Source organism: Manis javanica, chromosome 4 (assembly GCF_040802235.1).
Source record: "Manis javanica isolate MJ-LG chromosome 4, MJ_LKY, whole genome shotgun sequence".
NCBI classification, from domain to species: Eukaryota; Metazoa; Chordata; class Mammalia; order Pholidota; family Manidae; genus Manis; species Manis javanica.
Window position 1 is genome coordinate 161,595,210 of NC_133159.1, and position 25,981 is coordinate 161,621,190.

At 42.4% G+C, this 25,981-nt stretch overlaps 3 protein-coding genes across 5 annotated transcripts; 1 reads left to right on the top strand and 2 right to left on the bottom strand.

Moving 5' to 3' along the window:
• Positions 1-75: 75 nt before the first annotated feature.
• Positions 76-1,207, bottom strand: COA3 (cytochrome c oxidase assembly factor 3). Its single transcript, XM_017643707.3, has 2 exons — positions 952-1,207; positions 76-601 (listed from the first exon to the last, which is right to left on the bottom strand). Exons 1-2 carry the CDS (start codon positions 1,163-1,165, stop codon positions 495-497), a joined length of 321 nt encoding a protein of 106 aa, XP_017499196.1. The 5' UTR covers positions 1,166-1,207; the 3' UTR covers positions 76-494.
• Positions 1,208-1,229: 22 nt separating this feature from the next.
• On the top strand, positions 1,230-9,146 carry CNTD1 (cyclin N-terminal domain containing 1). 3 transcript variants are annotated; one of them, XM_073235625.1, is made up of 7 exons: positions 1,230-1,728; positions 4,753-4,828; positions 5,077-5,245; positions 6,220-6,346; positions 6,824-6,968; positions 7,581-7,677; positions 8,247-9,146. In XM_073235625.1, exons 1-7 carry the CDS (start codon positions 1,560-1,562, stop codon positions 8,415-8,417), a joined length of 954 nt encoding a protein of 317 aa, XP_073091726.1. In that variant the 5' UTR covers positions 1,230-1,559; the 3' UTR covers positions 8,418-9,146. The 3 variants fall into 3 exon arrangements, with proteins under 3 accessions (XP_073091726.1, XP_017499244.1, XP_073091727.1); XM_017643755.3 differs by having other exon boundaries at positions 1,236-1,728; positions 6,184-6,346; XM_073235626.1 differs by lacking the exon at positions 4,753-4,828 and having other exon boundaries at positions 1,594-1,728; positions 6,184-6,346.
• A 410-nt stretch (positions 9,147-9,556) lies between these two features.
• BECN1 (beclin 1) lies at positions 9,557-18,375 on the bottom strand. Its single transcript, XM_017643753.3, has 12 exons — positions 18,233-18,375; positions 17,832-17,960; positions 16,350-16,417; positions 15,403-15,461; positions 14,648-14,738; positions 14,401-14,537; positions 14,047-14,241; positions 13,038-13,184; positions 11,649-11,798; positions 11,077-11,137; positions 10,513-10,655; positions 9,557-9,808 (listed from the first exon to the last, which is right to left on the bottom strand). The coding sequence occupies exons 2-12, from the start codon at positions 17,956-17,958 to the stop codon at positions 9,640-9,642; spliced, it is 1,347 nt and encodes a 448-aa protein (XP_017499242.1). The 5' UTR covers positions 17,959-17,960; positions 18,233-18,375; the 3' UTR covers positions 9,557-9,639.
• Positions 18,376-25,981: the final 7,606 nt, after the last annotated feature.

Below are 25,981 nucleotides of genomic sequence, written 5' to 3' on the forward strand. Positions count from 1 at the left end.
GCTGCAGCTACTGCCTGGGGAGCTTCCCAGCATGAAGTGTCATGCCATCGCTCAGCTCCAACACACTCTTTTAGCTCTAAGAGAGATGACTTCGTTTATTATTCCCGACTTGACCCCATCTTTCCCATTTTAGGCTCCCACTGCACAGAACTTCCACCCCACCCCCAAACAGACAAGCCCCTGGGTGGTGAAGGGAGTAAACGACAAAGTCAGGAAGCTTAAGAAAAGCTAAGGTTGTACATCATCTCTCAAACAAGGAAGCAAACTATAAGAGGGGCTCAGTGGACATACATAATTGTGTATGAGGTGGGCAATGTTCCCTTGATGATGGCCAAATGCATAAATCTATGGCGTCTTTGGTTCAATCATCATCTAAGGTTAGTAAAAAGGCCAGCAGTGCTGTGAGCAGGCCTCCATTTCTAATACGGTCATGGGGCATCATCCATCAAGTGAAGGTGTTCCGGCGGGTTGGAGATATGCAGTGTCCATCTCGTTCAGGGTCCTGATGTCCTTGCCTGGGCTCGGGCTCGGGCAGCTTTGGCCTCATCCTCCAGCTCGTCTAAGAAGCGCTCCTGGGACACCGAGTAGAAGGTGTAACCATCTGGGGAATTGGGTTCAGGAAACCACTTGGAATAGGCACATTCCCTTTTCCTTGACTTGCTCCACAAGCCTTTGCTACGGTCTCATCCTCCCAAATCAGTGAATCGACTTTCTGCCCCCAGCTCTTCTGGGCCCTGACGCCGACACCGTTACTATTAATACATCATATTAAAAGAACACCTTGAAATGACAACGATAAGGTACATTAAACGCTTGGTTCGGCGTTATAAATGGCCAAGACTTTCACAGCTCAGGCTCTTTCTACCACCCGACACTGCTTTCCTACGTGCCTCTGCTCCCCTGCCATTTGCCCTCATGTACAGTCTCCGAATCTATAGTCTGGACGGATACAAATAGCTAACACCAGGGCGCCGATACCCAGGCCGGTCACGATGTTCCGTGTCCGCCTCTGCGGCAGCGTCTTCTGCCACTGGGCGAGCTGCACCTGCCGCATGAATTGCAGTTGTGCGGGAGTCAGCTTCTCCCGAGTCGGGTCGATGCGCTGAGCCACCGGGGCCTCGCCACTCCTCGCATCCAGAGGGTCACCGGCTCCCGACGCCGCCATGGTGCTGCTCCGCCCTTCGCAGTCCCGGGTCGCGAGGCTTGCTGGGAATAGCAGGCCTTGGCCTCCGCAGAGGTACCTGGGAGTTGTAGTCCACGTTTTTTTTTTTTTTTTTTACGGAGAGAGTACGGCTCTCTGCTTTAGGGGAAGGGCGGGGCAGGCGGGAAGCGGCCGTGCTTTCTGATTGGCTGAGGGGTGTGCGACCGTTGGAGTGGGAAAAGTCCGTGGAAGGTTCTAGGCTGTGGGGCAAACAGGGTTTTCCTCAGACTTGAAGCGACGACGAGCACACAAAAGGGGACGAGGAATTCAGGGTGTGCCAGAATACTGCAGAGAGGAGTTAAGGGGGTCGGTTTATGGTTCCAGTGAGGTGTCTGGGTCCCCAGAAAGGCTTCTGAAGATGGACAGACCTGTGAGGCCAAGACTGGCCTCCGTCAGAGACTTTCAGTTTGGAGCTGTTGCCGCGGAGACGATCGAAGATGCTCTTTTCCACTTGGCCCAGCAGAATGAGCAAGCAGTGCAGGAGGCTGCCGGCCAGATGGGCAGCTTCAGGGAGACCCGTTTCGTGGGTGTGGATGCAGGCCGGAAAGCTGGGTTTATGGGAGACCCGGGCACCTTCTTTGAGACAGCAACCTTGAGATTCAGTTTACTTTGAGGCAGCAATCTTGAGATTCAGATTTCAAATATGTTTTGTTAGTACCTCCTATAGTCAAGGTGCTGGGAGATCGTGATGAATCAGACACCTCAGCACCTGACCATTAATTTCAACGTGTACAGAGTTCTTGGCCACACTGCCTGGGATAGAAAGATGAAATCGAGATCTAGTCCTTGCTTTCAAGCCTTGTATAATCTTTGGAGGATAGTAGAAAAGCCTGCAAATGACTGGGTACAAGTATGGTAAATAAGTGACATACCTGAAAAAACAAGCTTTTATGGGAATTGAAAAGACTGATGGGGTGAGGCAGATGTAAGAAGAATTAAGGCAGTCCTCCAGTCATGGTGGCTTTTGAGGTAGACCTTGAAGGAAGGATGACATTTTGATAGGTGAAGGTAAAGGAGGGAGGCAGTGTTTCTACCAAAATGGGATGGATGAGTAAAGCTATGGAAATAGGGACACTTAGGGTGAGTGTGGGTACAATGCAGTCCAGGTTGTCCAGAGCATGTGGAAGAGTAGTTGAAATTAAGACTAGAAAGGTAGTTTGGAGCCATTCTATGTTTAACTTTTGAATGCCTAGGGGAAGAATTTATACTTGGCTTCATAGGAAAACAAGAAGGCACTGAAGGTTTTTAAACATGGGAGTGATATGACTGTAACCTTGCCTAGATATAAAGGATGGATTGGAGTAGAGAAAGATGGGAGGTAGGTAGACCAGTGGAGTCTGGGTCAGTAGTTTAGGTGATAGGGCAGAGGAAATGACAGGGGAGAATGGATTAAAAACATTTCAGAGGTAAAATCTAGGGTTCTGAAATAGATGACTTTAAGAGGTGAAGAAGGCAAAGATGATTGTGCCAAAAGGCTGAGCCTAGGAGACTGGGAGTATAGTGGTGCCATTAAGAGAAACACACATACATTAAACAACATAAGAGGAACCGTGACTTTTGTTTGGGAAAGACAACTTTGGTTTTGGATCTACTGAGTTTCAGGTGCTTATAGAACACCTAGGGGGAAAGTTTCTAATGAGCTGTTTAAAAAGAGAGGTGGGAACTAGAGGTAAAGGTAAAGGAGTTACCTTCATAATAATACTATTGAAACTGTGGCTGGGAGCTCCTAGAGAGAGAAAGGAGAAGCAGGTCAAGGACAGTTCATTGGGCAACATTTTATGTTCAAAGAATTGGAGTAGGAAGAAGAGTCATGAAGGAAATAAAAGGTTGGCTGGGAAGACAGGAACAGAGAACCAAGAAATCTTTGGAAGCCAGGAGGAGAGTTTCAAGAAGGATGATGGTCAGCGTTTCAAATGCTTCAGGGATATGAACAACAGGAATGAGGATTGCAAAACAGCCACTTATTTATTGACATTTAACAATCTGAACATGTTTGCTAGCTTTTGAAATAATCATTTCAGCAAGTTGAGAAAAGTAGAAGCCAAACTGCAGAACATTAGGGAGTGAATGATGAAGTGGAAGCAGTAGGTTTAAGCTAAGCTTTTAAGGAATTTAACAGCGACAGAAACTAAGAGAGAGAGAGAGAGAGAGAGAGAGAGAGAGAGAGAGCTTAAGAGGCTAGAAGGGGAGGGTCTTTTAGTTAATGCTAGATTTGAATATGTAAGTGTAGAAGGTAGAGCCGGCATGGAGGTGTAACCCTCATCCATTCCACCTAACCCCAGTTCAGTTTTCTTGGCAAAATAAAATGGAAAATAGAAACAATCGCCCAGATAATGCAGACCAAAACCAAAACAAAGCCAAACAACTACATACACACACACACACACAACAAAGAAATAAAGCCTAAATTCCAGCAGATAAAAGGACTGACTAATTACACACAATTATGTGTTCCTAGGGTATTTTGCTTAATTCCCTAAACTAATTCTGCATTGGACACTGCTAGCAGAGCTTTAGTTTCTGTAACAATAAGGTATTGTACATTTGTCTATGTGTAACTAGTGTTGAATAGATTGTTAAACTGTCTTGTGCTAGCTTGACCTTTTTAACAGTTTTTTCCCCTAAAATCACATTTTCTCTGAGGACATATATGGTGATTTGACTATGTGTAATTTTTTACTGATAGTGCTAAAAGCCCCTAATTCTGCAGGAGCTTTCTTTGTTAAGAACTAACATTTGCCTGTTTCCATCCTGTAATGATAATGCAAATGAAATAGAATTCTATCTGGGGCTGTTCTTTCAAAGAGAAACAGGTGGCCTAAAATCTTGCCAAGGTATCTTGCCCTTTCCACCTTCCCAGTGACTCCCTATCCCCTACCCCCCACCGCTCCCCACTGCCAGATCAGGTTATGTTCCCTGATTTAAGGGATGTTTCTTAAAAACAAGCAACTCCACAGTAACAGACTTGCTCTTGGGGAGAGGCTCAGCCACCACAAATTTACCCAACAAACTGGTGGAGAGATGATATCCAGCTGTAAGGTGAATGTGTTTGTAAAGCAATGGGAGTTCTCCAGAGGGTGGTCACTAAACAAACAGTGTCATGAAGAATATCGGAGCTACAGGAGGGACCTATCTGTTCCTGTCAACATTCCACTGAAAATAGAATATAGGGATTGGGGTTTTTATACATCCGAGAATCTCCCTTGAACCTGGGGGTTCCCAGCATGGTGTAGAGGCCGACTAGATCAGCTGGTATATTTGTGTGTAGCTGGCCATGCCTTTTATCAGCTGAGACCCGCAGGAAAGCTCAAGGGTCATGAAGGGGGCTTGGTAAGCCCATGTTTTTGGCACTCACTCAGTCTCCTTTCCATGCCTCTGATCTGCCTATTGGCAGCAAAGGGAACTAAGCTCAGCCTGGGTTGTTTCAGTCTCATCTTTCTCACCTCCTGACCCTCTTCCCTTGGCCCCATCGCGGCTTTTAAACAATGCCAAGAGTTCAGAGTGCTTTGGTTGCACCTTGTGAATTAGGCTCTTCTTTCCTGTTTTGGCAGAGTTTGTTTTTCTCCTCTCTGAACAATGGTGTCTGGAGAAATCTGTGAGTTACCAGGCTGTAGAAATCCTAGAAAGGTAAAGTCCTGAGCATAAGGCCATTGTGAGTGGTACCTCTCAGAATGACTAATGTACCCAAGTCTTTTAAAGTACTAGCTGCCTGTTACCATGAGACCTGGTTTTTACACCCTCTATTATTTGCAAATGTAAATTTCTTAGCCAGCAATTGATATTGGAGAGGATAAGATGTAGTATAGTTTAAAGTACAAACTCCCTCTAGTTTGAGTGAGTGTGGATTGTTTACTCTCCCCTTCCCTTCTTTATAGGTTTATGATTAAGCAGGCAGAGAGTATCTGCAGACAAGCCACAATCCAGCTGAGAGATAAGACAGAGTCTCAGACTTGGAGGGCTCTGAAAGAGCAGCTTTTCAACAAGTTTATCCTGCGTCTTGTGTCATGTGTTCAGCTGGCAAGCAAACTGTCTTTCCACTACAAAGTAAGGGGTTGCTCATGGGCACCTGATGTTAGAAAGAAACCAGCTCAGCTGAAGGTGACTGAGAAAACGTACTCCTAGACTAGGTGATACTACTCATGTGGAAATTCCAGAGTGCAATTAGGCTCCCTAAGCATACCTCCACCCCTTCACCCGCCCCACACACGAGTCACACAGAGGCAGTTATTAAATAGCCTGAAGTGCTGTTCCCAAAGTGTAACTGCTGGACAGATGCCATCATTCATACAGGTCACCTTTCCTCCCCTTGGACTCAAGGACAGTTTATATAAGGTGCCCAACTGTCAACATATCAGTATTAAAGGCAAACTATTATAGTTATAAAGGATAAAAGGTTTCCACATTACTACGCAATGCCTGTAGAGTAAAATATCATTCATCCAACAAATACTGATTATATATTGATTGTCCTCAATGGCCAGAAGCTGCACTAGATGCCATGGCTCCAACAGTAAAAATACTGTCCATGCTCCCAAGGAATTTATTATCCAATGGGAAAAAACAGGCAAATAATGTGGAAAGTGTTCTGATGTATAAATGCAGTGGGCAGTGAATGTACCTCTAGCATTGGAGAGTTAAGGAAGTATATTTACAGAAAATGACTCCTTGAAGCGGGGGTGGAGTGGGTAGGAGATGGGTGGATCCTAAGGGAAGAGGGAGAGGAGTTACGGAAAACAGGGAGAGAAGAGGAGGAGCAAAGAGAGATCCACACACAGGAAACAGCACATATAGAGGCTTTGAGAGCGTGGTGGGTTTGAGATCTGCAAGTAATTCTACACATGTATAGGGTGGAAGGAGGAATTACCAAAAGAGGAGATGAGATGAAGGCATGGGCTGGATTTTGAAAGGCTTTGTATACTATGCCAAGATGTAAGACCTTGATTCTGACACCCCTCTCACTCTTCCTGTTTTTCTTTGCTCAGATAATCAGCAACATTACTGTCCTGAATTTCCTCCAGGCTCTAGGGTATCTACACACTAAAGAAGAACTGCTGGAGTCAGAGCTTGATGTTCTGAAGTCTCTGAACTTCCAAATCAACCTGCCTACTCCTCTGGCATACGTGGAGATGCTCCTAGAGGTTTTAGGTACTTTACTAAGTGTGTCAGGGAAAGTGGGTTGGAGTGTTCCATAGAAGGCAATAAGGATGTGCCCAGGGTTTGGCGGCAGTGGGCAGAACCCACCAATGAGGAAGAGCTGGCAGCCTGGGATGACTGAGGAGTGTTCCTTCTAGTTCTTGTCAGGGTAAGAAACTCAGAGCTCAGCACCTGGCTCCTATTTGGACTCACTAGGCACTCTTTTACTGTGGGGTCAGAGTTGGTTTTATAGAGAGGCATGAGATAAGAGGGGAACAAATATACTTTAATTATATATATACTGTAGATGGAGGTTTCTCTCTCTCCCTTTGCCCTTGAAAACTGACCTCCTGCTAAAGTGGTTTCTTACAGTAGAACATAGCAACCAGGAAAACATTAGCAGTTCAACAGCTTTATATCACATAACAACTGTAACCATGATCAGAGAAGACCTATGTAATGCTTGTACCATGTTCATACTCCATCTAGGATACAATGGCTGTTTGGTCCCAGCCACACAGCTGCATGCAACCTGCCTGACCTTGCTCGACCTAGTCTATCTTCTGCATGAACCCATATACGAGAGCCTGCTGAGGGCTTCAATTGAGAACTCCACACCCAGTCAGCTGCAAGGGTAAGGCAACTCCTCTAGGGTACGCTTCTTCCAGAGACAGGGGGTTAGGGACACACCAGAAGAACTCAGGGAATAGGACTAGCAAGGCATACTGTCCACAGGTAACATGCACAGGTTCTAATTAATTACCAGTATGTTGCTCGGATGCACATGACTGAGCCCAATCAGCAAAACACTTAAGACTTTTACTTTTAAATTTAAATGGCATTTTCTTTTCTAGCTCTTCCTTTATAGCTGCTTATAATTTGAGATTATTGGACCACTTTTATACTCATTTAGGAAAAAAAGCCAGTCACAGGGTTGCAAATTGGACAAAAGTGTTTGATTACTGTAAAGCAGACTGGTAAAAAGCCTCACAGTTCCATTTGTTTGGGAGACAGATGGAACAATAGGCCTATAAACCATTCAGATGGGAGGCCACGTTTTAACCCCAGTTGAGTTGGGGAAGGTTGGGAGAGGGGGCCAATTAGCTATTACTTGACCATTTCTTACCATATCTAAAAATTCCAAGATGACCAACATAACAACTCATAGTTGAAGTTCCATGACCCTAGGATTTGAAGATTCAAGTTTCATTCTAGCTCCAAAATTAATATGGTTTTAATCACTCAGAGAGAAGTTTGTTTCAGTGAAGGAAGACTTCATGCTGCTGGCAGTAGGAATTATTGCAGCAAGTGCTTTCATCCAAAACCATGAGTGTTGGGGCCAGGTATGCACTACTGGGCCGGACCAGTATGGTCAGAATTCTTTAATAGAAAGCATTCTCCCAACAGTTAAAGGAAAACAGAAGACAGCCTACAAAAGAAAAGTGCCAAGACCCAGGATTAGGATGAATGAGCAGGATTTGGGGGAGGAAAAACTAGAGTAGGACTGAAGTATTCTTCAGTTTTCCTCTTATGAAATTGGAAATGGAGGCCCAAGTTAGTTCGGCTTGTTCTCTTCCCTTTCTGATGATGATCTGCTATTATGTTAAAGCCCAGTAAGTGGATCTTCCCAACTAGAGAAAATGTCAAGGTCCAACTACCTCTCTCATCTTCCAGAAAATATACCTTCAGGAGAGTGAAATGTCTAGCAGAAACTTTCCATGCTAACGTATCAGGGCAAAGGTATCCTAATGTAATTTGGCCACTGGCAAACACTGGGATCTGGAATTAATCTTCTCTGTAAATTCGAAGAAACGAAAAAATTACATTTGGCTAGAGAGAACAGCCCAAGCAATGTCTGTGCATGAAAACATGTTATTATTTAGTACTAAGAAATCTGTCTCTGTTTCTGAAGGTTGTAGGGCATTTGCAGGCCATCACTGGCATCTCCTTGGAGAGCATCGCTCAGTTCTCTTATGCAATCCTGACTCACAGCGTGGGAGCCAACACTCCCGGGCGACAGCAGCCTGACCCTCCCCACCTGGCAGCCAGAGCTCTGAGGGCTGCTGCTGCCTCCACCACATGAGGCAGTGGGAATCCGCCAAATGTAAACAGCCTTCCATCACTGCACTCCTTCCTCCCTTTGTTTACTTTCATACTCAGGGTACAAAAGTTCCAAGCATCTTTTGAACCACGTTTTATACTGCAATTTCATGCTTATTTTTCTCCTTCAGAGAAAGGGTTAAAGTGGACAAGCCTGTCCTTCTTGTCACATTAGATGGAAAATGTCAGAGAATGGAGAGGAGACAGAGTATTAGTGAAGTTGGTTCATTTCTGTTCAACAAGATATGTATGGCTTTTAATTGTTAATTTCATTAACAGAAAACATCAGGCATGGAGATTAGTATTAAACAGGGCCAAAAACCAGACCATCTGGGTGACCCTGACTGAGCAAGGAGGCAGCCTTTTTTCCCCTTGAAGTTAGTTTAACTTCTCTGTTGTTATTGAACTCCACACAAATAGGGCTTCCTCTATAGTTCTCTATTTCCACTACAGTCTTTTTTTAAAACTAACACTAAACATATTTCAGTAGAATTTCCACATACCTGCACTTGAACTCAATTCTTCCAGAATACAAAATACTCTATTTTAGTTAAAGAAAAACCCACCAGTGCACCTCTAGGCAGTTATCAGACTGCAGTAAATCTTTTATTACAAATAATTAAATCTCTCCATAATGTCTCAAACACTCATATCTCTAACACAGAGCAGAGTAGGCATTCAGTACTAGGACTGAGTGAGGAGAAGTGTTAAGTTTCAAGCTTCTGATCACATATCACATGGTGACCAAAGCTTGTGTCATTTTCTCATGTAATCCAACTGGGCCTCTCACACACCTCGTCATCTCAGTAGAAAGAAAAGTTTCCATTTCATATTGTAAGTGCAGGAAGTTGAGAGATATAAAATCCAGTGAAAACACATTGATCTCAATTTAACTCAGTTTTAAAAAAACAAACAAAAGCAAACTTAAATTAGTTGTTCTGAGGGGAGAGAGGGAAAGAAAGGCATGGGGTTAAGTGTCAAAACCATGACAAAGGCTGGCAGATATACATGGCATGTTATGGCTCTGGACACTATCTGCTGTATGATATTTTAAAATAAAGTGTCTTTGTGGATTTTTTTCTTTTTTGGTATTGTAAACGTTCTGTTTAATAGTACCCGAAGTTAGTTTAAAACATTTATTTGCAAAAAAAAAACAAAATTTAAAGCCTTTAAGGCAAGCATCCACCCTAAGGAAAAAAATGAAGTCATTTGTTGTAAAACTGTGAGGATACCCAAGCAAGACCCCACTTGAGATTCGTCAGCATGAACTTGAGAGCTTTTGTCCACTGTTCCTCAGAGTTAAACTGGGTTTTGATGGAATAGGAGCCGCCACTGCCTCCAGTGTCTTCAATCTTGCCTTTCTCCACATCCATCCTGCAGATGGACAAAGCAGAGCTCATTAGTAACTGAGATCTGAGTTAAGTCAGTTCAGGCAAACGGGCAAGGACTTGATCATGAGACTATTCACGTCATTTTATCTATTAAAGGACTCTTGGCGAGGAACGGTTGTGTATTTTGGATTTGCTTGAAAGCCAAAAATCAAGAAGGTTGTCACAAGAGCCTCATTGTCACTGCAGAGTGCAGGGACAGGACACACACCCAAACAGATGAGAAGCCTGGAGCCTAGGGTAGTGGGGTTACAGTATTCCTAGGCATCTCTGAACTCATGGGGAGAGAAGGGAGGCAAAAGAAAAGAAACTTTGTTTTTGGGGTGTTGGAAGCAACTGAGCCTTACTCTCTTGAGCTTAGGTCTCCATCCATCACAAAATTTGATCAAAGGAAGCATTCCTGTGTATTTCCAAGGGCTTAAGGGAAAAACCTTCTTGAAATTGGACAGCAGGCTTGAGCTCTGTGCCAAGAAAGTCCCCCAAACCATCTGGGACAACATTCTTTTTCTCCAGGGACCAGGTAGTCACTTCTGTCCTGCTTGCAGTTTTGGACCAGTCTTTGCCCACCAGTGTCATGTGATTTTTGTACAATTTTCTGCTTTCCCTCATTTATGCTATATTTTGCCTTTATTCTACCCCTTCAATTCTGCTCAGTTTGGTCCTACTCATTGAGCATTAGGGAATACTGACCTGTAAGGAAGACAAAAACGTGTCTCGCCTTTTTCAACCTCTTCTTTGAACTGCTGCACACAGTCCAGGAAAGCCACCATTGCGTGGTCAAACTTGTTGTCCCAGAAAAATCGCAACCCCCCAGAACAGTATAACGGCAGCTCCTGCCCAAGAAGAGAGAACTGGCTATGGGTGTACCAACAAGACAGGCTACCAGAGATTGTTCCCAATCCTGTCACTCTCTCAAGTCACCTTCTATCAACTGGAAATAGTAATCTTGGGCAAATAACAATGCACCTAGAGCTGTCTCACCAGCAGTGGAAATGTGGCAAGCATCTACCTCAGTGACTCCTCCCCTGCCCTAGTGCACACATTCTCCTCTGATCTGCCCATATCCCTTCTCAACCTTTTTCTACAGGCCCTTAAATGCTAATTCTCAACTAGACAAGACACTGAACAAAACATTGGCTCTTCATGAGGTATCTAAGAAAGAAACTGAATAATGCTATTATCAAAAATAAACCATTTCATTAAGAGGTATAACAATTCTGTATTCCAGTGAAAATGTGGAGATTCCCAGAGTACCTTAGATTTGTCTGTCAGAGACTCCAGATATGAATGGTTTCCATAGGGAACAAGTCGGTACCTAAAACGAAGATGCACACGGTGATGGATGCAGGACTCCTCAAGTGATTACTGAGATGTTCTATCCCAGTAATGTTCAGGCTTCATCCTACAGAAGGACTTCTTTTATTATTCCTACCCCCTCTCTCACCTCCCCATAGGCTTCATGTTTAAAAGATTTTGTTTACCCAACAAACTACAGTTACTGTACAACTGTCTGCAAATCCTTTCTGAATGAATGCATATTTCGGTTTAGATTTTAAAAACCAAAACTGAAAATGGCTTGAAGAATACTAAGGTTCTGAAGACTGCGCACTGGGGACTACTGCTATGGTCGTGCAGCTCAAGGACTGCTCAGTCAATGGAAAGAGGCCTGTGGTAAAGGGAAAACCAGAAGTAGACAGTCTCCACAGACAGAAAACTCCCAGTCTGTTGGGAGCAAGGGCTCTTGCCACAGTAGAGAAGAGTACTGGCTGGGGATATTGACTAAATCAAGGACACACCACACCCCAAGAAAGAGCTGCATTTCTTACCTCTGAAATTTCAGACCCATCTTATTGGCCAGAGCATGGAGCAGCAACACCGTTTGGCCCCAGGCTGCATTAATTTCATTCCATTCCACAGGAACGCTGGGCAGGCGACCCAATCTGAAGTTATTGATTGTACCAAATTGTCCACTATGCCTGTTGAGGAAGGCAGAAGGGCAAGGGAAAATACAGGGAAAACTTAAAAGTTATCAAGTTCTAAGACTTCCTGTTATCACCTAAAACGTAGCATAAATCTCTCTCCTTATCTCCAGTTTCAAATATCCAGGCTTTACTTGGCACTCTGAATGTGTCCAAACCACTAATGATCATGTTACCCCCATGCTGCTCAGATGCCAGAGCAGAAACCTGGGCATCATCCTTGAAGGCCCTCTCAAGAACCACCAAGATCTGCTGAGCCTACCTCCTACACTCTATAATCTGCCCACTTCTCTCCAAACTCAATGCCACTCTTCTATCTTTTCCTGGTTAGAGTCCTGCTGATACATCTCCTTATCAACAATACCACCCTGAGTCATTTCCATACATTGCAGGTAAAGCTATCATTCACAGATGCAAATGTAATTATGTCACTTCCCTGCCTAAAATAGGTTCCACTGCCATTTATGTAAAATCCAAATCCCTTAATGAAGCCTCCAAGATCCCTTAGGAACTGGTAACTCTCTAGTTTCATATCCTGTCCCTGTGCCCTTTGCACTCAGTCACAATAAGCTCCTTTCAGTTCTATGAATTCACCACTCCCACCTTCCTCTGTTTCTTTGCACATGATGTTCTCTTTGCCAGGAACAACTCCCCTCCCCTGCAGACTTCTACTTCATGTCTCAGCTTAAACATCAACCTCCTCTGGGAAGAACTTCCCTGCAGCCTTCCCAAATTGGGCAAAGTGCCGTATGTGTTCCTCTAACACCCTAGGTTTATCATTATCACACTGCACTACAACTGCCTATTAGTTATCCATCTCTTCTATGAGATTATAAGCAATTAGAAGGTAGTATGCATAGTGTTTTCTGTTGCCTTCCTAGTGCCTAGCACAGTGTCTATATGACATAGTAGATGCTCAACAAATATGCTAAATGGATAAAGTGTCAAGTAAATTAACACATGAATGACTCTAGGAGTAAGAAATCAGCACTAGGCAGATGACCAAGTTTTAAAATGGCTGGAGGGCTCAGATCTCTCCCTTTCCCTGGAGGAGTGGAAGTCATAAAGCTCCAACCCCCTAATTGTGCCTAGACCATCACAGGGAATGAAAGAGTGGACTGAAAATGACATACAGTCCTATTTTGTGGGAGGTGGGCAGCCCAGCTTAGTAGTTAGCAGCTACGGTCCAGATATGTGGTTCTTCCCAGATGTTCCTCACCCTCCAGCCCTCATTACCAGATGTGGAAGGTCGCATTAAAGACGTTGGTTTTCTTTAGCTTGTCCAGCTGCATCTGGGCATAACGCATCTGGTTTTCTACACTCTTCAGCTCATCATCCAGTTCCAGCTGTTGGCGTTTAAATTCACTGTATTCCCTCTGATACCTGTGAGCAGCCAAGGCGGCCAGCGAAGGCTGTTAGTCTGGGAGCTGAAATTTCTCTCACCACCCTCTTCTTGATTTATTCCAGTGGTTATGGTTACATCTAGTTACAGCATCTCTTAGATTCGGTATAGATCCCACTCAAAGGAACACACATACCCTGGTTGTTTTCCTGGGAGGGACAGAAATGTCTCACATTCCTGCTGCTCATATGCAAAAGGTGGAGAACAGCATTCTCCCGAACCAGGATCAAACACCTCCTGCACCTCTGATCTTTTCCAGAGGTGAGGTGAGTGGGTTAGGAGCGGCTTCTTCCATGAATTAGCCATAACTGAACTTCTACAACTTCACTTCTCTACACTTACTGCCCTTTAGTATACACCATTTCCAATGGAACTTGCTCACTACTCTGTGAAAAAAGTAATTTTTTTCTCTGTTCATCACTTCCCTAACTTTAGTGTGGACACTGTGTCTCCTCCACTAGATAGAGGGTTCCCTCAGATCAAGAGCGCCAGTGAAATCTTTGAGTTGGGAAAGAACAAATGTAGGCCAATGTGATCAGCTTTCCAGAGGAGGCTGGGTTCAGTGGTTGACTTACCCAAATGAGCCCACCCCGATAGGCCAGAGCTGCAACTAGAACCTGGCTTTCTTCACTCTATTTAACCAACATGATTTTTTAAACACAAACCTCCCAACAAACCTCTAGAAACAGGCCTTGGAAACAACATGTAGGATCCAGAGCAGACATACTGCAGAATGACAGCTGACTGCAGCTTACAAACTAATCACAGACATATTCAGCTGGAAGACATTTCCTCTCCTGGAACCTTGAGGGCAGAAGACAGAAGAATAGGGTGACCACTCACTGAGCTTCCTCCTGATCCAGTCTCTCAGCCTCAGACTGGACCTTCTCAAGATTTTCAGCCACAATCCTGCGGTTCTTTTCCACATCTTCCAGCTCCTGGATCAGCCTCTCTTCCTCTAATGCCAGCTCGTTTAGCTCCATCTGTAGCTGTTCACTGTCATCCTCATTCATTTGTTCTAAGATCTCCAAACAGCGTCTGCCAAGGGCACAGGCAAAGTATACTTACCAGAGGGACCCTGTTATTCTGTTTACCTCAGTGGAGCGCAGCTCTTGGGCATGGGCCAAGCAGTCTCAGAGCAGTGACAGGTCTACGATTCAGATCTCAGCTCCAGGCCCCAGCCCTGGAGGCACTCACTTGTAGTTCTGACATTCATTTTCAGTGACATTGAGCTGAGTGTCCAGCTGGTCTAAAAGAGTATCTGTGCACTCCTCACACAATGGGTGATCCACATCTGTCTGGCCTGACATGATGTCAAAAAGGTCCCCCGTGACCTGCAAGTACGGGAGAGTCAGGGTAGGGCCCGCCCCATACTACCTGCCCAACCACCCCCTCTACCAGCCGGTCCCACTGCTTAACAGTGTGGATGTCAAGGATGACTTGCCTTCAGTCTTCGGCTGAGGTTCTCCATGGTGCCGCCATCAGATGCCTCCCCGATCAGAGTGAAGCTGTTGGCACTTTCTGTAGACATCATCCTGCAGACAGCCCCCCGCCCAAGGGCCACATGAGGGAGCAGAGAGGCCTCCTCCACCTACTGCAGTGATGGTGGCGGAGACTCTCAAGCACCAGCTGAGGGGCCTGAAGGCGCATACCCACTCCTAGCCCGACTGACCTCCCAAGGGTACCTCTCTCCCAAGGGAAGGCCATGCTGGTCTTCCACAGGGGCACTCAGCACGAAGGTTGGCCTGGATGGACTTAAGGAGGGAGAGGGGGCATCAAAAACTGATGTGTGTGTGTGTCTATAGTAGAAAAGGAAGGAGAATCAGGAAAGACCATGTTCTGCTATTATGCCCTCACCAGCAACGTGCACATGCATCAATAACTAAGAACCTGAACACCTAACATTTGCTATTTTAGAACTTTTCAAGAGCCCATCTCTTATTAGTCACTCACTTCCTTAATTTTTCTCAATTCTTTGTTATGAGAGCTATTGTCCCTTCCCACCTGTGAATGGCTACAGGAAAAAATCAATACTGGAAAGTGACGGGTCAGGTATAATAAAATAAATACATCTTTTCTGGAAGAGCCAAAAGGCTAGGTAATGATTCATCTCCATCACCTGGCTCTAGGTCTCTATTCTGGGTTCAATTAAAATTCTACCATCCTTTGGCAAGGAACAGAGAGCTGAGTAGTAGGCACCTGGCTGGGGGGACGAATCTGCGAGACACACCATCTTGGCGAGCTTCAATAAATGGCTCCTGGGAAGGAAATAAGAAGGCATTAGAATTCTGGCAGCTTTGAGGTAGAGTCTATTTCCCAAGCAGCCTCAAAACTACTGGGCTCTACCCTTGATTGATGACCACAAGACTTGATAACCCACAGAGACTTAAGAAATGGGTATTATCTAGCCAATCCTTGGATGCATGCACTAAGAAAGTACAGACACACCCCAAATCCCACTGGATTCTGTATGGATAACAGCATTTCCTAACAATTTCATACTCCAAGTGTAGTTAAATTTGCATTTTCTCAATACTTAGTAGTCAGGGGTAGGGGAGAGAATGCCCTAAATCATGGCACAAGGAAAAAGCCAGATCAGACTAGAAGGAAGTTTGTCACAGCATAGAACAAAACAAATTTATGTTTCTAATACTTTGATATACTTTATATGTGACAAAAATCTTATGACACCTATCTTTGGCAAAGAAAATTATCACCGATGTTTTCACAGCTTAAAAGTGATGTGTTTTTTAATACCAACAATCCTTTCTGGGGAGGGTAATCATACAATTTGCCCTCCCAAACAAGATACTTTTGAGAAAGGAGAGAAGTGGATATTACCGATTAGCTAGGACAATGGATGTAAACCGTGAATGGCCTGGGATGACCAAGATACATAGGTAATCCCATGTCCCACCTAAAATGGCTTATAATTCTGCTTCAAATAAAGAAAAGCCTCTCCCCACATTTTTGAATGGATGCCTAAGTAATTCTGTGCTTTGGGTGCACTTCTGTACCTTCAGTGATCCACAGTGGCCTGATCATGTGGAATGTTTCATGTTAACCAGAGATCCCAAAAGTCTCGTGGCTCTAGAAGACCAAGTACCTTGCAGAAGAAACCCAGCTGCATTCCAGTATTTTCATACCTCTCCTGAGTTAGCCTCTTCCTCCTGGGTCTCTCCTGGTTTTACCTGGGCTGTGGCAAGTAATGGAGCTAAGGGCAAGGAAAATATTGAGTCAGAGAGTCTTATCAAAGCAGCCATGTGTCAGAAAGTATGGGAAAATAAACAGAAATATCCTTATCACCATCCCACTTCTGCCTCTTTTGGTGTGTACCATTTACACGAAGAAGAATTCTTGTTTTCCCCCTAGCCCCTTTAAATAAGATTATGGAATTGATTTTTTTCCCAGTATAATGGTATCATGATTATGTTTTTAAAAAATACCTTATCTTTCAAAAATACTTATGAAAATATTTATGGTATTTATGTTTGGAATTTGTTTCAAAATAATTCAGGGTGGGAGGAGAATGAATGGGGCTGTAGATGAAACTGATTAAATACGCATTTGATAATTGTTGAAGCCAGGTGATGGCCACACAGAGGTTCATTATATGTTCTGAAGTTTTCTATAAATAAAGGAAACATTCCCTTTCCCCCAGAATAACAGAGTAGGAACTGAGGGAACTTTCTGAGAAGATGGACCCTTTCTACATCACAATGATACAAGGGCTCATGTAGAATGTTTCATGTTAACCAGAGAGTATCTTTCAAAATACTTATGAAAGAATTATGCTATTCTCTTGGCTGTGTGCTTGCAATTTTCCATAATAAAAGGTTAAAAATATACTGAAGAGTTAATTCCCCTCAAAAAAGGGAAATCATATAGTAATAACAGCTACATTTATTGAATACTATTTGCCCAGCATATTCCTATTTATGATCTTTGTCATATTTGATTCTTATAACTACCTTGATGACATCTTACATTTTACAGATAAAAAAAACAAGAAACCAGAGCTTAGAGAGTGCAGCAACTTGCAAAAGCAGCAACTTGCAAAAAGTCTTTCAGCTAGTAAATGACAGCAGGTTAAATGACAGCTAGTTAAATCCAAGCAGGCCTACTCCAGACCCATGAGCTTAAACTGCCTATTCAGCCTTTTCTTTCTTTCTAACTTCATCTCTCCTCTTGGGACTTTAAGACTGTTCTCCACTTACCAGCTGTTGGCCACTGGGTAAGTCACTTAACCTCTCTGAACCTCAATTCCTCATCTGTAAAATGATAATGATTGTATTATTCCATAGGGATTGTTGCAGGGAGTAAACGAAGTAATGTATGTAATGCAGTTGATGTATGGTTAAGTCTTCAACAAACATTCCTTTACTCTGAAACAGCAGGAGCCAAAAACTAAGGACCTTTCCTTGCTATAGAGAGCTCTCAGTAACACACAGTGTCAGAACTCCTTTGTTTCCGATGTGCAAACAGGGAGCCAGAGAGATGAAGTGACTTTCCTAGTTTCACACGGCAAGCCTGTGGCACAGTACGCAAATAGCCACCTTAAGACCTACACCTCCAAAGCTGCCCAGTTCCACAATCTTGACCACCCTCTTTCCAAAGGTCTCGCTGACCTGTGAGCTCCTGGATGGTGACACGGTCCAGGATTTTGAAGCTCGTGTCCAGTTTCAGGGGCTGGCTGCAGCGCTGGCACACGAAGCTCACCTGCATGGTGCTGCTGGACGTCTTAGATCCCTCCATTCCTACGACATTGGACAGAGGCGACAGTTACGGAGAACCGGCGCCCTTGAAGCTCCGGTCTGGTGGTACCACCTGCCTTGCTGGTGTCGTGAACAGGGAAAATCCTCGTCTGTGCTGTTCTCTCTAGGAGCTATAGGGTACCAGTCGGACATGCTTCCGGGGCAGCCCAGGCAAAGGGAGTTTACAGCCCAGTCAGGGAGGGGTTCCAATAGGGGCTGTCAGGGTTCTCAGGCTCCCTTCTAAGGTCCTCAGTTCAGGCCCCAACGCTTTTCACCTCAGGACCTGGTGCCCGCCACCCTGGTCCGGTCTACCGCGGAGGCACGGTGGCCTCGGGCCTGCCCCGGAGAGGGACCTCAAGAACTGCCATCGCCCAGTCCAGCTACTTCCGGGTCCGCCAGCGGAGAACTTCCGGCAGGACCGGACGTGACGCCCCGATGGCCGCCATGGCTCCGGAGGAGGGTCTTGGTCCACCGGTTTACCAGCCCGGCTGCGGCCCCTAGAGGCGGCGCTGGGCAACGCGACAGGCGTGAGCGCGGGGGAAGTTTGGGAGGGCAAGCAAGAAGGACCACGTTGGGCGAGACGAGCCTCCGCTGTTCTCTAATTCACTGGCCTTTCCTCATATTTATCACTTCTGAGCAGAGCCACTTTAATTCTACCTGCAGGATCAGCTTTAAAAGTCTCTCTTTGGGAGAGCTGAGCTTTCTCTCAAACGCCCTTGATAGAGTGGTAGATTTGAAGGGGAAGTTGAAGTAAACTTAATTGCGTTTTCTTATATATTTTATATATATATATATATATATATATATATATATATATATATATATATATATATCTTATATATTTTCTTATATATTTTAAGAGAAGGTCGAACACTTCAGAAATTGAAACGTATTAGAAGGTTATAAAAATCATTTTTGTTTTGGTTCAGGAATGGACAGGCCAGTGGAACAGAAAAGAGTTCAAAAATGGACCAAGAATACAGGGGGATCTGGTACGTGATAAAACTAGTATCTCAAGTCAGTGAACTACTTAATAAGTTATGAATAGGGTCAGAGAGCCAGATAGTGGTGAACTGAATTTTCTACCTCACTGTTTACACTGAAAGAAGTTCCGAGTGGGTCACAAATCTAAGCATCAAAACTACAATGATTAAAGGTACTAGATGAAAGCATGGGTGAATATTTTTTATAATCTTGGAATGGAAAAGGTCTAAGACATGATATAAAACTCAGAAGCCAAAAAAGAAAATACTGAATTCTACTCCTTAAAAATTAAAATTTTCTGAACTATCAAGGACACTGTAGAAAAAAATTCACAGAAGTGTGGAAAATAGTTGGAGCTCGTAAGATAGAAGATGAACTTCCTTAATATAGAGCTCCATTCAATCAAAAATACCAACAGGCCAGTAATGAAGTGGGCAAAGAATATGAAAAAGTAGCTCACAGCAAAACAAATGGTTGGTAAAGAAATAAATAGATGTTTAATTTCACTTGTAATTAAGTCAGTGGAAATTAAACTTGAGTGAGGCAGCACCTCTTATTTATGAGATTGGTCAAAGCTGAACCAGTTGATAACATCCAGTGTTGAGTGTTTGGGGAACTCTAGAATACAGTTGGTTGGGAGTGTAAATTAATAAATTATATTAATTTGGGAATGTCTGTCAAAATTTTAAATGTTTCGTATTGTTTGAGTCATAAAATCTCTTTCTAGGAGTTTTCCTACAAGATATGCAAGTGGTCAAATACATATGTATAAAAATGTCCACTGCTAAATGTCCTTCGGCAATAAGGGATTGTTTAAATAAATTATGGTATCAGTCTTTTAACAGAATACTATGTCATTAAAAGAATAATATTCATTTGGCTGCTTTGAGAATAGTCTGAAGAAGAGCAAGGGCGGAAGCAGGGGAGACCAGTTAGGAGGATTTTGCATGAATTGAGGCAAGAGATGATTGTCAATTGAAATAAGAAAAGTTGTAAACAGTATACATAGTATGATTCCATTTGTACAAAAAGTAACATGTATATGATATGACATGTTATATGTTATATTAAGTATAGCATGTTGCAAGCAGTGAGAAGACTTTCTTCATACAATTTTGTATTCTTAAATTTTTAAAAATAATAAACCTGTAATTCATTTAGAACAAAACTATTTACAAAAAAATAACAATATAGGAAGTTAGGGGAATAGTATCATAAACCCATAATTTCACCACATTGTAATTTTTGTTTTCTATTAAAATGTGTTTTTCCTATGTATTTTAATATAGCTGTATTTGTATATGTAATCTATATGTAGTTTTTGTATCCTGCTTTTAAAATTTAACAATACCTAATAAGATTTTTCCATGTTGCTACAGTTGTAAATTGTCATTCTCATGGCTGTATTGCATTCTATCAAGTGTGCTATCTTAAGGTATTTCTTTTTTGCTGGAAATTTCCATTGCTTCTAGTTTTGGTGATTATAATAATGCAGCAATGAAGAGCTGACTGCTTCTTTATCATAGAGCCTCACAATTGAGATTACTGAATTAAAGGAGTATGACTATTTCATGTCTCTTGACTAACATTAGTAATTGTTTTCCAAAATGGAGGCACATAATTATATTCTGCCTCCAGTAACATATGAGAAAGCCTGTTTCATGTGCCTTGGCCAGTATTACGTATCATATATTTGAGGAACAAGGGCAAAACATGGCACCTCCTTGTTACTTTAATTGGTATTATTGGTTACTTGGCTTACAGCCTTTCATCAGTTGTTATATGTTGGCTTGTTACAGTTCCTCTTTTGAGAATTTTCTGTTTGTGTCCTTTGCTCATTTATCTATTAGGTTCTTAATATTTTTCTCAGTGTTTTTCATCAATTTACATGAATGGTCTATTAAGGCGATCTCCATGTTTGGAAAAAGTTTTAAATTTTTATGAAGTCAGATCTACGTTTTTTTCTTGGTGAGTCATATTACTTAGAAAATTTTTCCCACTTCCAGAAGTGACTTCTCTATTACTTTAAATGTATGTGATCCTCCTATAATTGGCATCAGATGTAATATAATACACTGATTTTAGATTTCTCCTGGTATTGCTAATTAGAGATAGTATTTACAACCCATCTTTCTCTTGGCTCTTTCAGGATGAGACCCCCTCCACACCATATGAAATGAATGGAATCACCCCCGAAAAATTCTCACCTAGGCCTGGTATGGCCAGTTCATAGTCCTACATCTCCTCCTGGTTGGCTGCCACTAAGACATATGGGCTTCTAACAAGGCAGGGCATATGGAAATTACAACTGAAGGGTTGGAAGTTTAGACTGCCTGGGTTCAAAAACCTATCTTTGTCGTTCATCAACACTCACCTTGAGTAAGTTAGTCAACTTCTCTGTGCCATGTTTCCTTATTTATGAAACAAGAATAATAGTGTATGTCACATAGGGTAGTGTGATGACTAAATGAGCTAATAATATGAAGCACAGAGAGCAAAGCCTGGCACATAGTAAACTCTCTGTGTGCTCTGCTACTTGGAGAATATGACAGTGTGGATTTACAGTGCTTGAGAGATTGTGAATAATCAACAATATGCCCTAAGTCATCAATTCAACAAATATTTATTGAGAACCTACTAGGTGCCAGTCACTCTCCTAAGTCTGAGAGGATACACTGGTGAATTAGTTTATATTCTAGAGGAGAGAATTTAACAATAAACATGTAAACAAATTAATAAGATGATTTTCAGACAATGGTAGGTGTTATGGGTTGAATTATGTCCCCCTAAAAGATGTTGAAGTTTAACCCCCAGTACTTGTGAGTATGACCTGAATTTGGAAATAGGGTCATACTCAAGTTAGTGAGGTTATGAATGAGAATGTTCACAGCAACAGATGATCAAGTTAATGAGGTCATTAGGGTGAGCCCTAATCCAATATGACTGGTGTCCTTATAAAAAGGAGCAATTTGGATACAAAGATGAACATGAACAGAGGGAAGACATGTGAAGAGACACAAGATGATTGTCTCCAAGCTAAGCAATATCTGAGGCTACCAGGGGCTAGAGAGGGGCCTGGAACAGGTTTCCGCCAGCACCTTCAGACAGAGCACAATCCTGCCAACTCTTTGATTTCAGACTTCTAGCCTCTAGAATTGTGAGATAACAGATCGCTCTCATTCTAAGCCACCTAGTTTGTGATACTATGTTACAGCAGCAGACCGATATAGTAGGTATTATGGGGAAAATAAAAGAGGATGATGTGATAGAGAATAAGTAGGGGCAATGATGGGTGGGGTTACTTCAACTGGGGGATTCAGGAGGGCCTCTGTTAGCTGGGAAACCACTGAAAATGAGAAGCATACTGAAGTATACATAGAGAAAAGGACACGGTCATAAGTTCACAGCTCAGTGAATTTTCATAAATGAACACATCTACGTAACCAGCACTCAGCTCCCCTCCCCCATATGCCTTTCCAGTTGCTACTCACCCCAAAGGTAAACCATATCCTCAACTCTAACACCATTGATTAGTTTTGACTGCTTTTGAGTTTTATGTAACTGCAAGTGTACAGCATGCACTTCTTTGTCCCTGGTTTCTTTTACTCAATATCATTCGCAAGATTCATCTGTCTTGTGTGTAGTTTTAGTTCATCCATTCTCAATATTGTGAGGTATTCCATCATGAGAATATATTAAAATTTAGTTCTCTATCCTACTGTTGAGAGTAGTCAAGACATCTTGACTACTGAAAGTAGTATTTGGGTAGTTTACAGTTGGGGCTATTTTGAGTAGTGTTGCTGTGAACATTCTCATTTTGGTGAGTATACTTGTACTTCCTTAAAGTTGGGATTTCTGGGTTATACACATACATAAAACTTATTCAACTTTAGTGGTTACTGCCATGGCCATGGATGATGTCTTAGAAGATAATTTTAGGTGCTGAGAATAGAATGTGGTAGTGGGGGTTGGTGGCAAGAATTAAAGTGAAGAAGCCAGATAGGAGTCTAGTGTAAGTGTCCTAGCAAAGGTGACAGAGGTTTTGACTAGGATAACAGGTGAGGAGAGGGAGAAAGCATACTCTCATAGGATTCATTGTACCAGTAAAGCTGGCAGGACCTGCTGATTGCTTGGATGTGGGGAGATGAGGGAATGAGAGGAATCAAGGTTGATGGTTAGGTGTTTGATCTGAACATCTAGGTGGATAGTTGTGTTGGGTACTGAGATGAGGAAGAGCAGGAAAATAACAGGTATATGGGAGAATCAAGGTTTCTGGTTTAGCTACGTTAAGTCTGAGATGCCAACTAGCTGCTCTCCAAGTAGAAATGTCAAATAGACAACTGGAGCTCAATGAAGATGTCAGAACTGGAGATATTAATTTTGGGATGTCAGCATACAGATAGTATTTAAAACTATGAACATGGGTAAGCTTGTTCTTAGGAAGAAAGTGTAACCAGAGAAGAATAAAAGACATACGACTGAGCCCTGGGGCATAACACCATTAAGAAGTGGAGCAATGGAGGAAGAGCCAGCAAAGGAAATGAAGAAGTCATCACTGAGTTTAAAGAAACATTGGAAGAACAGGTTGCCATACGGGCGGGGGGGTAGCTCATCAAATTAAAAAGCATCTGTACAGCAAAGGATACCATCAGCAGAACAAAAAGGCATGCGAGAATAAACAACTTACTGATAAGGGGTTAACATTCCAAAATATATGAAGAACTCACACACCTCAACAGCCAAAAAACAAATAACCCGATTAAAAAAGGGGCAGAGGATCTGAACAGACACTTCGCCAAAGAAGAAATACAGATGGTCAACAGGAACAAGAAAAGATGCTCCACATCGCTAATCATCAGAGAAATGCAAATTAAAACCACAATGAAATACCACCTCACACCAGTTAGGATGGCCAACATCCAAAAGAAAAGAAACAACAAATACTAGCGAGGATGTGGAGAAAGGGGATCCCTCCTACACCGTTGGTGAGAATATAAATTAGTTAAACCATTGTGGAAAGCAATATGGAGGTTCTTCAAAAAACTAAAAATAGAAATACCATTTGACCCTGAAACTCCACTCTTAGGAATTTACCCCAAGAAAACAAGATCCCTTATTCAAAAAGACATATGCACCCCTTTGTTTATTGCAGCACTATTTACAATAGCCAAGATATGGAAGCAACCTAAGTGTCCATCAATAAATGATTAGATAAAGAAGATGTGGTACATATACATAATGGAATATTATTCAGCCATAAGAAAAAGTCCTACCATTTGCAACAACATGGATGGAGCTAGAGGGTATTATGCTCAGTGAAATAAGCCAGGCAGAGAAAGACAAGTACCAAGTGATTTCACTCATGTGTGGAGTATAACAACAAAGCAAAACCGAAGGAACAAAACAGCAGCAGACTCAGACTCCAAGAAGGGACTAGTGTTACTAAAGGTAAGAGGTTGGGGAGGGTGGGTGGGAGGGACAGAGAAGGGAATTAAGGGACATTATAATTAGCACTCACAATATAGGTAGAGAATAACATGGAGAAGATAAGTAATGACTCTACAGCATCTTACTACACTGATGGACAGTGATTGCAATGATGGGATGTGATAGTATGGGTGAATGTTGAAACACAATGTTGCTCTTGTGAAAACTTCATAAGATTGTATATCAGTGATACCTTAATTTTAAAAGGGGGAGTAGTTAATGTGTTGTGTACCACTGAGAAGTTCAAGATGAAAAGAAATGATCCCTGGTGCTGGAAGTCACTGGTAACCTAACAAGAACTATCTCAGAATATAGGGTGGGAAAGCCTGTTTGGAGTAGACTGGAGTAAATGGGAGATTAGGAAGTAGAGTAAGAGACAATATTATCATTCAAGAAGTCTTGCCATGAAGAAAAGCACAGAAATGGAGTGATAGGAACCTGGGTTCAAGGGAGGGTTTTTCTAAAAATGAGAGAGAGATATTTGTCATGTTTGGAATGATCCAGTAGAGAGGGATAAATGTAGGAAAAATAATATCATTGGAGCACAGACCTTGAGAAAGTGAAAGGGGATGGGATGCCATGCACAAAAGAAAGAGTTGGTTTTTGATGGGAAAAGCGTGGTTCCTTCAGTGAAAGAGGAAAAAAGCGGAAAGAATTACAAATTTGGTGATGAGAGAAGCTCTCATTTGCTTGTTATCTCAATGAAAAATGAACCAAGACCATAAATGGGAGGTGGGATGTGAAGAATACAGGAGATTTAAGGAAAAGAGAAAGTTGACAGTCATTTGTAGCGTGTAAACTCATTAGGAGCATGAAATAGTTTCTCAGGCAGTGCTGTGCATCCATTTGGGATTTGTGTACATGAATTTAAAGCAAGACCAGTCATCAGCGATCACATTTGATTCACCCAGAAATGAAAAGTTTGTTGACCATAGTGGTACTCTCAGCAACTGTTCAATGAATAAATAAACAAATGAGTGGAGTATTATATAAAACATGTGGATGAGGAGGAGGAAGGGTAATAAATGAGTATCTGTTTTCTTACAATCTACTTGAAGAAGACAAAACACAATTATTTGAGAACAAATCCATAGTTCAACAAGCACAAACACATTAAGTTTTCAAGTTAAAGTTATTAATTCTGAAAGAAATGCAAGATAATGGCATCCTTAAAATAGGATAAAGCTAATTTGGGAAAACATTCCTGAAGTTAAGTTCCAGATCAGAGTTCAAAAGTTACTAAGGACAAGTATTAACAGAAAGCAGAAGTAAAAGGGGGAAAACTGGTAGAAAGATGGGTATATGGGCTATGTTGTATACAGCCTTGAATAGGTGGAAAAGGACTCTCAGTTTGAAAGCAGAGATAATAATTATATAGTTTAAGAAGTAATCTCTTCATGCTAAGCACTAACAGGTAGCTTATTTGACAAATGCTGCTCTTTACCTAGTGCCTGCCTTGTATCCAGGCACTGCTAGTTCTTTTATATACATATGATTTCCAACATTGACAAAACCCTACACAATAACATATTATTTATTAATAATTATTTAAA

Bases quoted from the DNA above. Each gene is read 5' to 3' on its own strand.
- BECN1 (XM_017643753.3), bottom strand. From the start codon at position 17,958: ATGGAGGGATCTAAGACGTCCAGCAGCACCATGCAGGTGAGCTTCGTG. The intron at 14,739-15,402 runs GTGCCTACTACT...GGCTGTCTGCAG, and splicing joins AGATTCGTCCCCCCAGCCAG to GATGATGTCTACAGAAAGTG. The intron at 9,809-10,512 runs GTCAGTATTCCC...GTCCATCTGCAG, and splicing joins CGTTTTTGTCTTCCTTACAG to GATGGATGTGGAGAAAGGCA.
- COA3 (XM_017643707.3), bottom strand. From the start codon at position 1,165: ATGGCGGCGTCGGGAGCCGGTGACCCTCTGGATGCGAGGAGTGGCGAG. The intron at 602-951 runs GTATCCGTCCAG...CCAATTCCCCAG, and splicing joins CGCCCTGGTGTTAGCTATTT to ATGGTTACACCTTCTACTCG.
- CNTD1 (XM_017643755.3), top strand. From the start codon at position 1,560: ATGGACAGACCTGTGAGGCCAAGACTGGCCTCCGTCAGAGACTTTCAG. The intron at 6,969-7,580 runs GTAAGGCAACTC...TTAATCACTCAG, and splicing joins ACACCCAGTCAGCTGCAAGG to AGAGAAGTTTGTTTCAGTGA. The intron at 7,678-8,246 runs GTATGCACTACT...CTGTTTCTGAAG, and splicing joins ACCATGAGTGTTGGGGCCAG to GTTGTAGGGCATTTGCAGGC.